At 35.4% G+C, this 14,703-nt stretch overlaps 1 protein-coding gene across 1 annotated transcript; it reads right to left on the reverse strand.

The window, feature by feature from the left end:
- Positions 1-1,934: 1,934 nt before the first annotated feature.
- Positions 1,935-10,968, reverse strand: LOC131483997 (olfactory receptor 6C2-like). Its single transcript, XM_058682293.1, has 2 exons — positions 10,035-10,968; positions 1,935-1,954 (listed from the first exon to the last, which is right to left on the reverse strand). Exons 1-2 carry the CDS (start codon positions 10,966-10,968, stop codon positions 1,935-1,937), a joined length of 954 nt encoding a protein of 317 aa, XP_058538276.1.
- Between the last annotated feature and the right edge of the window lie 3,735 nt (positions 10,969-14,703).

Consider the following 14,703-nt stretch of genomic DNA (forward strand, 5'->3'; position numbering starts at 1 on the left):
TTTTTGTAATATAACTCTGCTTTATAAGTTCAAAAAATATAATTGCCTTTCTTTAAGGAGAAAACCAATCAACCATATGACTATATGTAAATAGAACATCTAAGTAATCCAACGTATTTATAAGTTATATACAATGTAAATATATAATGAATTTCATGTATTTTAGTATTATAAATATAAAAATATATTTAACATGTTATATAACTTGCATTTTTCCTTAAAAATATGACATACTTTTAAGAATTTATGAATATACATCATTTGGAGTGTTTTATATCTTTTTGATTATTCCATCAAATTTAAAAATAATTCTAAATTTAAAATTTAAGGATAATTTCTCTATTATTGAGAGGGCTTTATAATAGCTAACTGTATATTTATATAAACCTTTAAAACTGATAGTTTTCTTATTTTAAAATTATTTAAAAGTCACAAAAAGCATTGTTATAGAATTATATATTTATGATAATCCAAATTCTTAGAAGTAGATTTTCAATTAAAATACATTCTGAGGCAGAGGGGGAAGGAGTTAAGACGGCAGAACAGCATGGAGACCCTGAGCTTGTCTCATCCCTGAAATGCAACTAGATCAGCATCAGACTATTTTGAACACCTAAGAAATTGATCTGAGGATTAACACAACAATCTGCATAACTTGTGCCACAGAACATGGCAGGTACTCTGTGCAGAGATGTGAACTCAGGGAGAGAAAAGCCATGGAGGGCAGGGAGCCATTTTTGCGGAGAGAGGACAGAGTGAGAGAAAGGGGGAGAGTGCGGTGCATCAGGATTGTGCAAGAAAATCATTCCCCTCAAGAGTAGCTGGAGAGAAAGAGCAAGAAAGAGTGAAAACACTTGCTGGGGACTGAACGAGAAATTTGTTACCCAAAACCATTGATGGGGAGAAAGGAGATGGTTTCAGTACCACCAGGATTCTATAAACAGTGGAGTGCAGAGTGCAAAGTTTGGAGCTCAGTGCCTGGCAGGGATCTGGTGAGGAAGTAGGACAAATCCCCAGGAGCAGGCAGTGCCATCTGAAGGGTTCATGTGCTACACGGGGAGAAGCAGTTCCCCTGCTTGGACTGCATTTGGTAGAAGCCATATGGTCTTCCCACAGGCAAGAGTCCTGGTGGACTCTGGAGAGCAGCCACATTTGCTGGTGGTGGGACAAAGATGTCAGAGTGGGGTGAAAACTGGTGCCAGCTGTGTGTTGTAGTTTACCATAATCTCTGAACCTCTGCTGCTGTGCATTTGCACAAATGTTTTCTGGGGAAAGTTGGCACCTGGCCATTGCTCAGCAAGACCCTCCCCCAGAGAGTTGGAGCTGATCCAAACCTCAGAGGTCTATGACATGTGGGGTTTTGAAACACAACCCTGTCTGAGATAAAACTCTGGAGGGAGGTGCTGGCTGGCTGGTGGACAGCTTGGACATGGACAGGGTAGAGGCAGGGAGTGGACAGAGAACTGAGACAAAAAAGGGGTGCTTGAATTGTGGATCGGTGAGAGCATGAAGTTCTTGTGCCAGAGACTAGGGAGGTGGGTGAGGCAATTTCCAGGTCTCCAATGAATGCGTGTGTGCGCACGCACACTGATCCACCCCGGTAGCTAAGCAGGGTCATCTAGTAGAGAACGGGGCTGTTACACCAAGCCCCACCCAACTGTGCCCTCCAAGCACACCCCCCAGAAGACCACCACAAGTCACTCCACATGCTTAATGTAAGGACTACAGGGTGCTTCAAAGTTTCAGTTCTAGGGGAAACCGGATGTAAATTCATTGGGGTTTCATTCTGTTTACTGGTTCATTTATTCCTTTTCTTTGAATTTGTTTTTGCTTAATTTTTTTTTACCTTTCTTGGATACAGAAAGAGAAAAATTTATTTTTTTACCTTATTTTTATCTTTAAATTTTTTATTGTTTCATTTTCTTTACAATTTTTTAAATTTTTACGTTTTTTTCTTGCCTTTTTTCCCCTTTCCATTTTTTCTCTATCAAGCTTCTTCCAACAGACCAAAGCACACCTAGGATCTAGTTTCCTTTATTTGATTTTTTTTTTGTTTTTAATTTTCTAATATTTATTTGTATTTTATTGTTTTCTTCCTCCAAAATGATGAAACAAAGAAATTGACCCCAAGAAAAAGAACAGGAAGAAATGACATCCAGGGACTTAATCAACACAGATATAAGTAGGATGTCTGTGAGACTCATGTTGGACTTTTAACCTAAAGAATGCTTAATAAATTTGTGTTGTTTCAAGCCACTGTGTTATTTGTTAAGCAGCAAAAGGAATCTAACAAGGGAGATCAAAACATAAAAAAATTCACTTAAACCAAAAGTAGACATACAAAAGAGAAAAAAATAAAACCAGTGACCACTGAAGAATTACAAAGGAAAAAAAATTAAGAGATGATTAAATTTTTTTAAATTTTTTTTATTTTGAGGTGCGCCTGGGTGACTCGGTTGAGCATCTGACTTGGCTCAGGTCATGATCTCACGGTTCATGGATTTGAGCCGCATGGGGCTTGCTGTTTTAAGTACGGAACCTGGTTTAGATCCTCTGTCTCTCCCTCTCTCTGTCCCTTCCCTGCTTGTACTATCTCTCTCTCAAAAATAAGTAAACATTTAAAAATAAAATTAAAAAACAAATGAAAGTTTTATTATTTTGAGAGAGAGAGAGAGAAAGAGCATATGTGTGCATAAGCTGGGGAGGGACAGAGAGAGGGAGAAAATCCCCAGCAGGCTCCATGCTGTCAACACAGAGCCTGATGGAGGGCTTGATCTCACAAACGGTGAGATTCAAGTTAGTTAATATACACAAGTTGGTTAACATACAGTGTAGTGTTGATTGAAGGAGTAGAATTTAGGGATTCATCACTTACATACAACACCTAGTGCTCATCACAAGTGCCCTTCTTAATACCCATCCCCCATTTAGCCCATCCCCCACCCACCTCCCCTCCGGCAAATCTCAGTTTGCTCTCTTACAGTTAAGAGGCTCTTATGGTTTTCCTCCCTCTCTGCTTTTATCTTACTTTTCCTTCCCTTCCCCTATGTTCATCTGTTTTGTTTCTTAAATTCCACATATGAGTGAAATCATATGGTATTTGTCTTTCTCTGACTGGCTTATTTCACTTAGCATAATACACTCTAGTAATCTGATCTGTATTTAGGTTAACTTTCTCAAACATAGTGCACCCCAAATTAATACCTTTCATCACATGAAATTACTCCTTTAACCTCCTTCCCCTCAAACAAACCCCTTTCAGCGCAAGATCCCGATCAGATAACATGATGATAATTTTCTATTAAATGTAAGCCTGACTTCACTTCTAATCTCACAAACAAAATTGAAATGCAGAAAAATAAAACAAATGCAAACCAAACAAGGAGATACATAGCTTATCTTCTATTTTCTTGGACTTGTAAAAAATAGTTGATTTTAAGTGTTCTTCCAATCTTCCAATCTAACTGTTGCTGAAAACTTCAATTGATTACATTAAAACTTCTTGAGTACCTAGTTCTTGGCAGGCCAAGTTCTAGGCAGGAATTCTCATTTGGTAATATCCCTGAATGTATTTAGCTCACTAATAATCCTATATTACTTATTTCTTGGTTGATTCATTCATTGTTTAGTAGCATGTTATTTAACCTCCATGCATTTGTGGTCTTTCAAGATTTTTTCTTGTGGTTGATTTTTATTTTCATAGTGTTGTGATTGAAAAAGTTGCATGGTATGACTTCGATCCTTTTAATTTGTTGGGACTTGTTTTGTGACCTAATGTATGATATATTTTGGAGAATGTTCCATGTGCTCCAAAAGAATGTGTATTCTTCTATCTTAGGATGGCATATTCTGTATATCTGTTAAATCCATTTGGTCCAATATGTCGTTTAAAGTCACTGTTGCCTTGTTGATTATCTGTTTGTATGATCTGTCCATTGATGTAAATAGGGTGTTAAGGGCCCCTATTATTATATTACTATTGATTATTTCCTTTGTTTGTTATTAATGATTTCATGTTATTTGGGTTCTGTGATATTGGTTACATAAATATTTATAGTGACTATATTTTCCTGTTGGATCATCCCATTTATGATTGTATATTTTCCTTCTTTGTCTTTTGTTATTTTCTTTGTTTTAAAGTCCATTTTTTTTTCTGATGTGAGTATTGCTACCCCAGCTTTATTTTCACTTCCATTTCATGACAAATATTTCTCCATCCCTTCATTTTCAATCTCTTTGTTTTTAGGTCTGAAATGAGTCCTTTGTGGGCAGCTGTAGATGGGTCTTGCTTTTTTTTTAAATTTTTTAAATTTTTTTAAATTTTTTATTATTATTATTTTTTGGGTCTTGCTTTTTTAACCAGGCTGTCATTTTGTGCCTTTTGATTGGAGCATTTAGTCTATTTACATTCAAAGTAATTATTGATAGGTATGTACTTCTTGCCAGTTTTTTTGTACTTGTTTTATGGTTGTTTTGTAGTTCTCTCTTTCTTTCTTCTCTTGCTCTCTTCTCTTGGGGTTTGAAGACTTTCTTTAGTGATATATTTGGATTCCTTTCTCTTAATTTTTTGCCTATCTATTACTGGCTTTTAATTTTGAGGTTGTCATTAGGTTTATATGCAATATTTTATGCATATAGCAGTCTATATTAAGTTGATGGTCACTTTAATTTTGAACCCATTCTAAGAGCACTAAATGTTTACTCCTCTCCCAACCCCTCTATTTTATGTATATAGTGTCATACTTTACATACTTTTTTTGGTGTGAATCCTTTGACTGATATTTATAGATATACCTTAAAATTGTTTTTGTGCTTCTTAGTTTTTTTTTTTTTTTTTTAATTCCTGCTCATGGTCTTTGTTTTGCATTTAAAGAATCCCTTTCACATTTCTTGTAAGGCTGTGATGAATTCTATCAAGTTTTATCTGGGAAACTCTTATCTCTTGTATTCTGAAAGATAGGCTTGCTGGATAGAGTATTCTTGGTTGTAGTTTTTTTTTTTTTTTCCTTTCATCACTTCGAATATATCATGTCACTCTCTTCTGCTCTGCAAAGTTTCTGCTGAAAAATCAGGTGATAGCCTTATGGGGTTTCCCTTGTACATAACTGTTTTCTCTTGTTGCTTTTAAAATTCTTTATCACAACCTTTTGCCATTTTACTTAGTATGTGTCTTTGTGTGGACTTTGTGTTGATTTTGTTGGGTGCTCTCTGTGCCTCCTGGATTTCTGTTTCCTTCCTCAGATATGGGAAGTTTTCATCTTTTATTCTTCAAGTAATTTTTTTTGCCCCCTTTTCTTTCTCTCTTCCTTCTGGGATTCTTAGAATGTGAATGTTATTATGCTTGATGGATTTAATGATTTTCCTTAATATATTCTCATTTTTAAATTAATTTTATTTCTTTCTCCTGTTCATCTTGATTGCTTTCCATTACTCTTTCAGGTTGCTGATCCATTCTTCTGCTTCCTCTAGTTTACTATTTATTTCCTCTAGTATATTTTTAAATTTTAGTTATTGAATTCTTCATCTCTGCTTGGTTATTTTTTGTATTTTCTATCTCTTTGTTGAGGGTCTCATTGAGGTCCTTCACTCATTTTTCAAGTTCAGTGAACTTTAATTTTGCTGAGCTTGTGAAATTACCAGTAGTTTCCCTATCAACATATTGTATATCTCTATTCCATTTATCTTTCTTGCGTGATTTTGTCCTATTCTTTCATTTGGGACATATTCTTCTGTATCCTCATTGTCTAACTCTCTGGGTCTGTTTCCATGTGTTGGGAAAGTCAGCTGTATCTCCTATTCATGAAAGTAGTGGCCTTATGAAGAAGAGGTCCTATAATGTGTTGCAGTGCAGTTGCCTCTGTTCACCAAAACCTGGCACTTCAGAGGTGTCAACTATATGTATTGCGTGTGCCCTATTGTTCTGGCTGAGCCACATTTGCCTTCAGTCTAGTCATCTGAAATGGCTCACTTTGCTGTGGATGAGATTTGGTCCCTATATTGTTAATCTGCCAGTCTGTGACCACCTTGGACTTTAGTTGGATCAGACCAGGCATTTGCCAGAGTTGTGGTCACACCAAACTGTAGGATGTCCTCCCTGTGTTGTCCCCTGAGGGGCTGTCATTGGTGGGCTTGGCCTGCAGTCGTACCAGATGTCTTCCCCTAACCCTCTGATGGGCCACAGTTGGACGTGTGTGTGGTCATCTTCCCCTCTTCCCTGGGCAGGAGTCACTTTAGAGTGGTGATGGCCGCTGTTGGAGCTACTTGCACAGTGTCACACTTGTGGGTTCACTTTGGATGGACTTCAGGAGAATGCAAGGGTGTGGTACATGGTGTTAGCAAGGTTTATGCTGGTCTGTGGGAGGAGGCCTGGATCTCCTTTGTTGAACTCTTGTCAAAGTCATGTTGGAGGGGGCAGATAGTAGGAAAACTTAAGGGTGAGGCATGCTGTTAGCAAGCTAGTACAGGGTGTTTGTACTGGTTTCTGCAGGTACCTGTGATGGGTGGGCAAGGGAAATGGTGCCTGCCCACTCCTGTTTTTGGAGAAGACTCCTAAAGATCCCTGCCCTTCCAGCACATATTCCAAGATTAGTAATTAAATCTCTTTGTACTTCACCCCAGACATTTTTGAAACTGCTGCTTTTACACTGTATCTCAGTGGGGCTGTTTGTTATTCTGTCTCTTTAATGGCAGAGGCTCAGTTTCCTATTGCCCTCCTGCTCTCCCAGAGCCAACCCTGCTGATTTTTAAAGTTCCAAGCGGTAATCCCCATTGATTATAAAAACTCATGAAGTTATGACCCTCTGATTTTCAAAGCCAAATGTTATGGGGATTCATCTTCCCATTGTAGGTCCCCCATGCCTGGAATACATGGCGTGGGGTCTTCCCTGTCCCTTCTATAAGCTTGTGTGTCCTTCCCTCCCACAGACAGTCTTGTGGTCAGTTTGGTTCCTGACTGTCTTCCCTTCCTACCGTTTTTGATATGGCCTCTTCCCTACCATTAGCTGTGGAGAGTCTGTTCTGCCAGTGTTCAGGTCATTTTCTGGGTTATTTGTACTGATGTGGCTGTTATCTAAGTGTGTCCATGGAGTGGGGTGAGCTTAGGATCCTCCTATTCTGCCATCTTCCCTGGAAGTCTCTGAATTGCATTTTAAGGGACATTTTGCCTCTTCTTTATTACTATATATTAAACGATTAGCTTTTTTAAAAATTCAATTACATATTGTAAAAATTATACATTTTTGCAAGATAGTGGATACAATGTGCCATTTCAATAAGTAATTGAAATTTTTAGCATCATAAATTATATCAAATAACGATATTTTTGATTTTGAGTAATTCCATCCAATTATAAAATATTCAGCCTGTATTTGTTTAGATTTTCTTCCACTTTCTTGGTCTAAACATTGGCTGTTTTAGAGAAAATAAATTTTCTTGATGTTCCTTGATGTAATTTTGATTATGTGTACAATCCTGAAGAGGCAGTGCCATAACATATAGACGTTACAGACCTATAATAACATTACAAAGGACCGAACCCTGGCTTCAACTCTTATTAACATTACTTAATATTCTCACATCTCAAAACTCAATTTACCAATCTATGAAACAAAGATTAAAAACCAGCTCCAGTGTTCTTTCAAAGATTATCCATTGAAAAAATGTGTGTGTATATTAAAGTAAACACACAGATAGATTGATATTGTAGTATAGGTGAAGTTAGCCTAAATTGATCTCCCAGTAAACAACAACTTTTGTTAATTTTTGTCATGTCTTAAAATAGAAATCAAATGTAGCAGGGTAGTTAAATCTTGTTTTAAATTCCTTTAAAAATGTGTAGCATATTTTACCCATATGATTTTTTTATGCCAGAAATTAGCAGTTCTTTTCAAGAGGTAACATTTTTTTCAGTTGTGAGGCTTTTTCATTCAGTATATTTGAATGTAATGTATTCAATATCATTTATTTACTAGGTTTTATATGTGATAAAGTGTGCATAAAAATAAAGTGCCTTTATAGGTGATTTTAGATACACAGTATAAACAAAATTTTGGTGAAATTGGTGCTATAGAAGAGAAAGTTGAGGTCAAAGCAGCAGGTAAGGTAAACAATTTCTCTCTAGACTTGGTTTGTATGTTTTAGTGGTGGGAGAGAAAGAAACAGCATGTAAGTGGAAGACATTTAAATTGACTTAAATGAAAAGTAGAAGTAGAAGGGAAGAATAAGGGAGAGAGCTTTTTTTCTTTCTTTCTTTTTTTTTTTAATTTTTAAAGAGAGGCAACTGTAAGTGCCATGTCCTAGAGATACCAGGAGAGAATCCAAAAGGATGGCCGTTAGGCCTGGATGCCAGAAAGCCAGCAGAAAACTTATCAATATGAAAATTTACTTAGTAGTTTTATGAGCTCTTTTAAGAAAAATTGATGTACATTTTCTGGTGTTCTAATCTACATGCCATTTACTTCATAGAAAAACTTTATTATTTGCAGCTTTTCATTTGGACTTCCTTTTCAAGTCTCTTTGTTTTTCAGGTATATTGATGGTTTGTTTTCTGGATTTCTTATGGAATTGTTTCCATGATATGCTAAACTTAATGGCTAATTTAGCTACATTTTGAGTTTGATATTCATATTATATTTAAGCAATTGAGTATTTTTCTTTAATCCCTCAACTGCAATTACCATTTGACATTGCACTTACAGTTTCATATCCTTTTAGAAAAGCGCTTTTCCTCACTTTTAACATATGTATTCTGTGTAATCTATGAATCTTTTACTTTCAAATTTTCAGCATTGTGTGTGTGTGTGTGTGTGTGTGTGTGTATAAATAACTCCAGGATCCTAGATATAAAATTCTACTTCCATTTAAAACACATTTATTTGGATGTGTATTTATTTTGGTTTTCTTTACTTTTCAATTATATATTATTTTTTTTTTTGCCAGTAGTACTTTTTTTCTTTTTCAAGTTTTTATTTAAATTCCAGTTAGTTAAATTACAGTGTAATCTTAGTTTCAGGTGTAGAATTTAGTGATTCATCACTGGCATACAACACCCAGGGCTCATCACAGCAAGTGCACTCCTTAATACCTATCACTCATTTAAACCATCCCCCTGCCCACTACCTCCCATTGGTGCTTTAAAAATTAGTAATATAGGATTATTAGTGAGCTAAATACATTCAGGGATATTACCAAATAAAAATTCCTGCCTAGAACTTGGCCTGCCAAGAACTAGGTGCGCAATAAATTTTAATGTAATCAGTTGAAGGTTTCCAGCAACAGTTAGATTGGAAGATTGGGAGAACACTTAAAATCAACTATTTTTTACAAGTCCAAGAAAATAGAAGATAAGCTATGTATTTCCTTGTTTGTTTTGCATTTGCTTTATTTTTCTGCATTTCAATTTTGTTTGTGAGATTAGAAGTAAAGTCAGGCTTACATTTAATAGAAAATTGTCGTCATGTTATCTGATTGGGATCTTGCACTGAAAGGGGTTTGTTTGAGGGGAAGGAGGTTAAAGGAGTAAATTCATGTGATGAAAAGTATTAATTCTGGGTGCATTATATGTTTGAGAAAGTTAACCTAAATAGAGACCAGATTACTAGAGTGTATTATGCTAAGCGAAATAAGTCAGTCAGAGAAAGACAAATACCATATGATTTCACTCATATGTGGAATTTAAGAAACAAAACAGATGAACATAGGGGAAGGGAAGGAAAAGTAAGATAAAAGCAGAGAGGGAGGAAAACCATAAGAGCCTCTTAACTGTAAGAGAGCAAACTGAGATTTGCTGGAGGGGAGATGGGTATTAAGGAGGGCACTTGTGATGAGCACTAGGTGTTGTATGTAAGTGATGAATCCCTAAATTCTCCTAAAATCATTACTAAACTGTATGTTAACTAACTTGAATTTCAAAAAAACTTGAAAAAACAAAAAAAAAAAAACCCTCATTAACTTAAAAAAAAGAGACAAACAGATTTAGAGCTTAATGGTTTATGCTTAGCTTGTTATTTTATTTCTGGGCTTGAATATTCTCTTACTTTTCAATACCAATGCAATTTTTTTGAAAGAATCACTGAAGGCTTGTCTCACTTGCTTGTTTCTCAGAGTGTAAATGAATGGGTTCAACATGGGAGCTATGGACGTCATTAGCACTGTCACACCCTTATTAATAGTCACTGATTCCTTTGCTGAAGGATTGACATAGATGAAGATACAACTTCCATAGGTGATGGAAACCACAATCATGTGAGAAGAACAGGTGGAAAAGGCTCTTTTCCTTTGTTGGGTAGAGGGGAATTGTAGAATGGTCTTGATGATATAAATGTAAGATTGAAGAACACACACAAGGGTCAGAATGAAGGTCAGCACAGCACAGACAATAACCAACTGCTCTATGAGCCATGTGTCTGAACATGAAATCTTCAAGATTGGAGATGCATCACAGAAAAAATAATCAATGACATTTGAATCACAGAATTTCAAATTGAGGAACAAAGTAAGTGGTGGGAGTATGATCAACAAGCCAGCCATCCAACAGCAGAGGATGAGCCTCTTGCACACTCTGTTGTTCATGATGGTTACATACTGCAGGGGTTTGCAGATGGCCACAAAGCGATCATAAGACATGGCAGCCAAGAGAAAAAATTCTGTTACTCCAAAAACATCGGTAAAAAACACTTGAATAACACAAATATTATATGTAATTGACCTGTCACCTGTTGCTATGTTGTATAAATATCTAGGGATACAAGCAGATGTAAAAGAAATTTCTAATAAGGCAAAATTCTGTAGGAAAAAGTACATGGGTGTTTTAAGGTGAGAGTCTACTAAAGTGAGGGATATGATGGTCAGATTCCCAGTTATACTCAATATGTAAGTGAGAAATAGAAACATAAAAATCGGAATCTGAAGTTGAGGGTCATCTGTCAGGCCCAATAGGATGAAGATTGTTACTGTGTGATTTTTCATCATTGACTACTGAATTTCATTCAATTTCATGTAAAATTTAGAGATATTTTATTTGAATAGAGTGGGATCAAAGCTAGATGGGAATAAACAGTGACTATTAGAGCATACTAATTAACATGTCGTTTCTTCTATAAATTAGTAACTGATATATTAATACTCTGGCTCCCCAAGCCTTTATTTTATTTTATTTTATTTATTTTATTTTATTATTTTGTCAGTTTTGTGATAGATTTTTAAACATTAAAAAAATTATTCTGCCACCTCATTTTGCTTTCTTTTACAGTTTCAATCTATAGCCAAGAATGGATTTTCTCATGTAATTAGATATGACCCATATTGTAGGTGAACAAAACTATGATTTCCTCTTATATCTGACGTTTCTTCTTTATTTCAAAAGTGAATATTTAAATTTAAAATTTACTTTATGTCTTTTCTTGAGGATTTGCTCATGACAAAATTTAAATGTATAACAACCAATTGCGGTTCCGTCAGGCATTGCTGATCCATCTGTGGCTTGTTGCCATAATAACCAAGCATATGTCTGTTTTGTTTAGTGTTTTAACATGCATATTACACGTTGTTGGGTCACTCCTCTGACTCTTATGTTTCTCTGGTAGTATAAAATTTACACTCAGTGTCCACTGGATACGTGATACACAGAATATTTTAATGCACAATTTATTTGCTACATGTGAAGAAACGTTTGGCCCAATGATATACAGCTGGAAAAAAAAACATATTTTGGTCTGCTTAGTTAAGTATGGCAAACACTCTAATGCCTTGTTATCATTATCACTAAGTTCAAAATCAAATTTAAAATACTGGGGTGCCTGGGTGGCTCAGTCAGTTAAGCGTCTGACTTCTGATCAGGTCATGATCTCACAGTTTGTGAGTTTGAGCCCCGCATCGGGCTCTGTGTTGACAGCTCAGAGCCTGGAGCCTGCTTCTGATTCTGTGTCTCCCTCTCTCTCTGCCCCTCCCCCGCTTGTGCTCTCTCAAAAATAAACAAATATTAAAAAAATAAAATACTAAATATACTCTTCACACACCTGTCTTTACTCTCTTCCTTAGCTGTAGTGGCAGCATCATGCTGATTAAGAGCACACCTGCATGTAGCAAGATCTCTATCATTCAATATCTGCCTTTCCTGTCTATGTCTGTTATGACCTTGGACAATTTTCCCAACTTCTCAGGCCTTCAGTTCTTTATAAAATTGAGATAATAAGAGTATCTACCATGGGGCACCTGGGCAGCCCAGTTGTTTAGGCAACCAACACTTGATTTCAGCTCAGGTCATGATTTCACAGTTCATAAGTTGGAGCCCTATGTTGGGCTCTGAGCTGACAGTGTGGAGTCTGCTTGGGATCCTCGCTCTCTCTCTCTGTCCCTCCACTGCTTGCTCTGTCTCTCAAAAATAAACAAATAACAACAACAAAAAAAGAGTACCATATACAGTTAAAGTGATTAGAAGAGATAATAAATTTATAATAAAGTCTGATGCATGGTATGAGCTTTATGTATATCAGCTGTTATTTTTTGTACTCCTGTATATAATTCATGTGACATGAACTCAAAACCACAAAATCCTAAGTGGGATTATGCTCTGTGTAACTCATCTTTCTCCATATTCCTTATCGTAAGAAGAATAGATTATATTTACTGAGGATTTACTATGTGATAGGTCTTGTGATAAGCACTTTACGTTGATTATCTATCTACCCTCCACTCCCCACCTTTCTCCTTCTACACTATGTCTTTACTTCCCAGCCTCTAAAACTACCCAGGTTCAACTATTTATTTGTGATTTTCACTTGCAGCATCACTTCTACTGAGAAGTCTTCTAAACTGTGTTAATTGACCGTTATTTGTGCTCCCATAACACTTAATTGTTACTTCCATGTTAGCACTTATGGTGAGAAAGTAAGTTTGTTGAAGTCAGGGACTGTTGTCTTTTTTTCCAGATATTTAAAATGTTTGTTTATTTTTGAGAGAGACAGAGTGTGAGTTGGGGAGGGGCAGAGAGAAAGGGAGACATGGAATCTGAAGCAGGCTCCAGGCTCTGAGCTGTCAGCACAGAGCCTGATGCTGGAGTCAAACTCACCAACCACAAGATCATGCCCTGAGCTGAAGTTGGATGCTTAACCCACTGAGCCACTCAGGTACCCTGGCCTGGGGTTGTTGTCTTTTTAATGGGATAGCTATCAAAACTAAGAACCCTAGATTTATAGTCAATGGTGAGACATTGTTGTATAAATACATATATATCTTATCATTTGGCTACATATTCAAAGCTATCTTCTGTCATATTTGGGTTTCATCTTGTAAATTTTATATGTCCTAGTATTTAACATTGAGGATTTTTTTTTTTTTGAATTGGAACAGTTTTTTTTTTTTTTTTTTTTTTTTGATGAAGTCATGCATACTATGAAACTGTCATCTCTTTGTTTATGTTATTACCTTCCATGCTGGCCAGACTATTAACTGACATCTCTTCCTTGCTTTAGCTGTCAAACAGATAAATAGTTGTATTTTTCTTGGTATCTGTTTTGCTTTCTTGAAGAATCTGTCAATAAGATATTGAAACTGGAGGTCAAGGAATTTACATATTTGAATAATTTTCACAAACTTTTTATATTAAAATATAAATATTTTTACATTTCTATGATATAAATGCACTTAATTTAATTCTGTTTAATTTCAATCTTTTATTTGTGTAACTCCAAATTTTAAATACCTCTTCATTTTTGTAAGTTATTTCAAAAATTTACCTATATTTCAATAGCTTTATGAATGTACCACAAATTTTAAATACATTTCCAACACTCTTATGTATCTCTTTGTTTTCTACAAAGGTTAAAATGTCTGTGAAAAGCAGCTTTTTTACCAAGGTATCATCTATAAACTTTGTATTAGTTTCCTTCAACTCACTCTGTGACTGTTTAATTATATCCATGCTAAAATTACTACATTGCATCAAACGCTTTTCTTTTCAAGATTATTGACACTTTTATTTTATAAAAGCTGTGGTGCCATTGGGTCTTAATTCATACAGTTTACACCATGAAATATTCACCCCTTCAGCTTCCATTTAAGACTTTCATTCTTTTGCAGATAAAGATTTCTCCCCCTAAATTTTCCATTTATGTCTCTTTAGTGCATATTTTCATATTTTAAAACTGGAGTTTAAAAACTCTAATGTTTGCATTGGCTTCATAGTTCTATAGTTTTTCCTCAGCTATCAAACTTTGTTTTACATATATATATATATATATATATATATATATATATATATATATACACACACATTGTTTTACATATATATACATACACACACACATATATATATATATATATATATATATATATATATATATATATTAGTTTTGAGCTGGTATCTCCAGGATTTGAGTATTTCTTATAAAAATGAATAGAAAGCAATATGCTTTTCAATATCCTGGTAAAAATCAATCAACTTGTATTGTGATTGACTGTCATTTGTTCCGTGAAATATTTACTTTCTCCAGAGATTCGGGCAGAATCATCCTCACTGTATGTGCACTTTCCACAATTAAACCCCAAGGTTTACTATCCCTGTCATTGGAAAGAAGAGATGACATTGACTTTTTTTGAAGAGATTTGATATTCCTAGGAACTGAAGGGACACACTATAATAACTACAATAAATAATTAAGTGAAAAGATACTCTTTTTAGCCTTCCTAATGTCCTTAACCCATTAT

This window comes from Neofelis nebulosa, chromosome 8, assembly GCF_028018385.1.
Source record: "Neofelis nebulosa isolate mNeoNeb1 chromosome 8, mNeoNeb1.pri, whole genome shotgun sequence".
Taxonomy (NCBI): Eukaryota; Metazoa; Chordata; class Mammalia; order Carnivora; family Felidae; genus Neofelis; species Neofelis nebulosa.

Coding starts and splice junctions, on each gene's coding strand:
- LOC131483997 (XM_058682293.1), bottom strand. CDS start 10,968: ATGATGAAAAATCACACAGTAACAATCTTCATCCTATTGGGCCTGACA. Junction 1,955..10,034: donor AATTGCATTGGTATTGAAAA/GTAAGAGAATAT, acceptor AAAAAAGGCAAG/AAAAAAACGTAAAAATTTAA.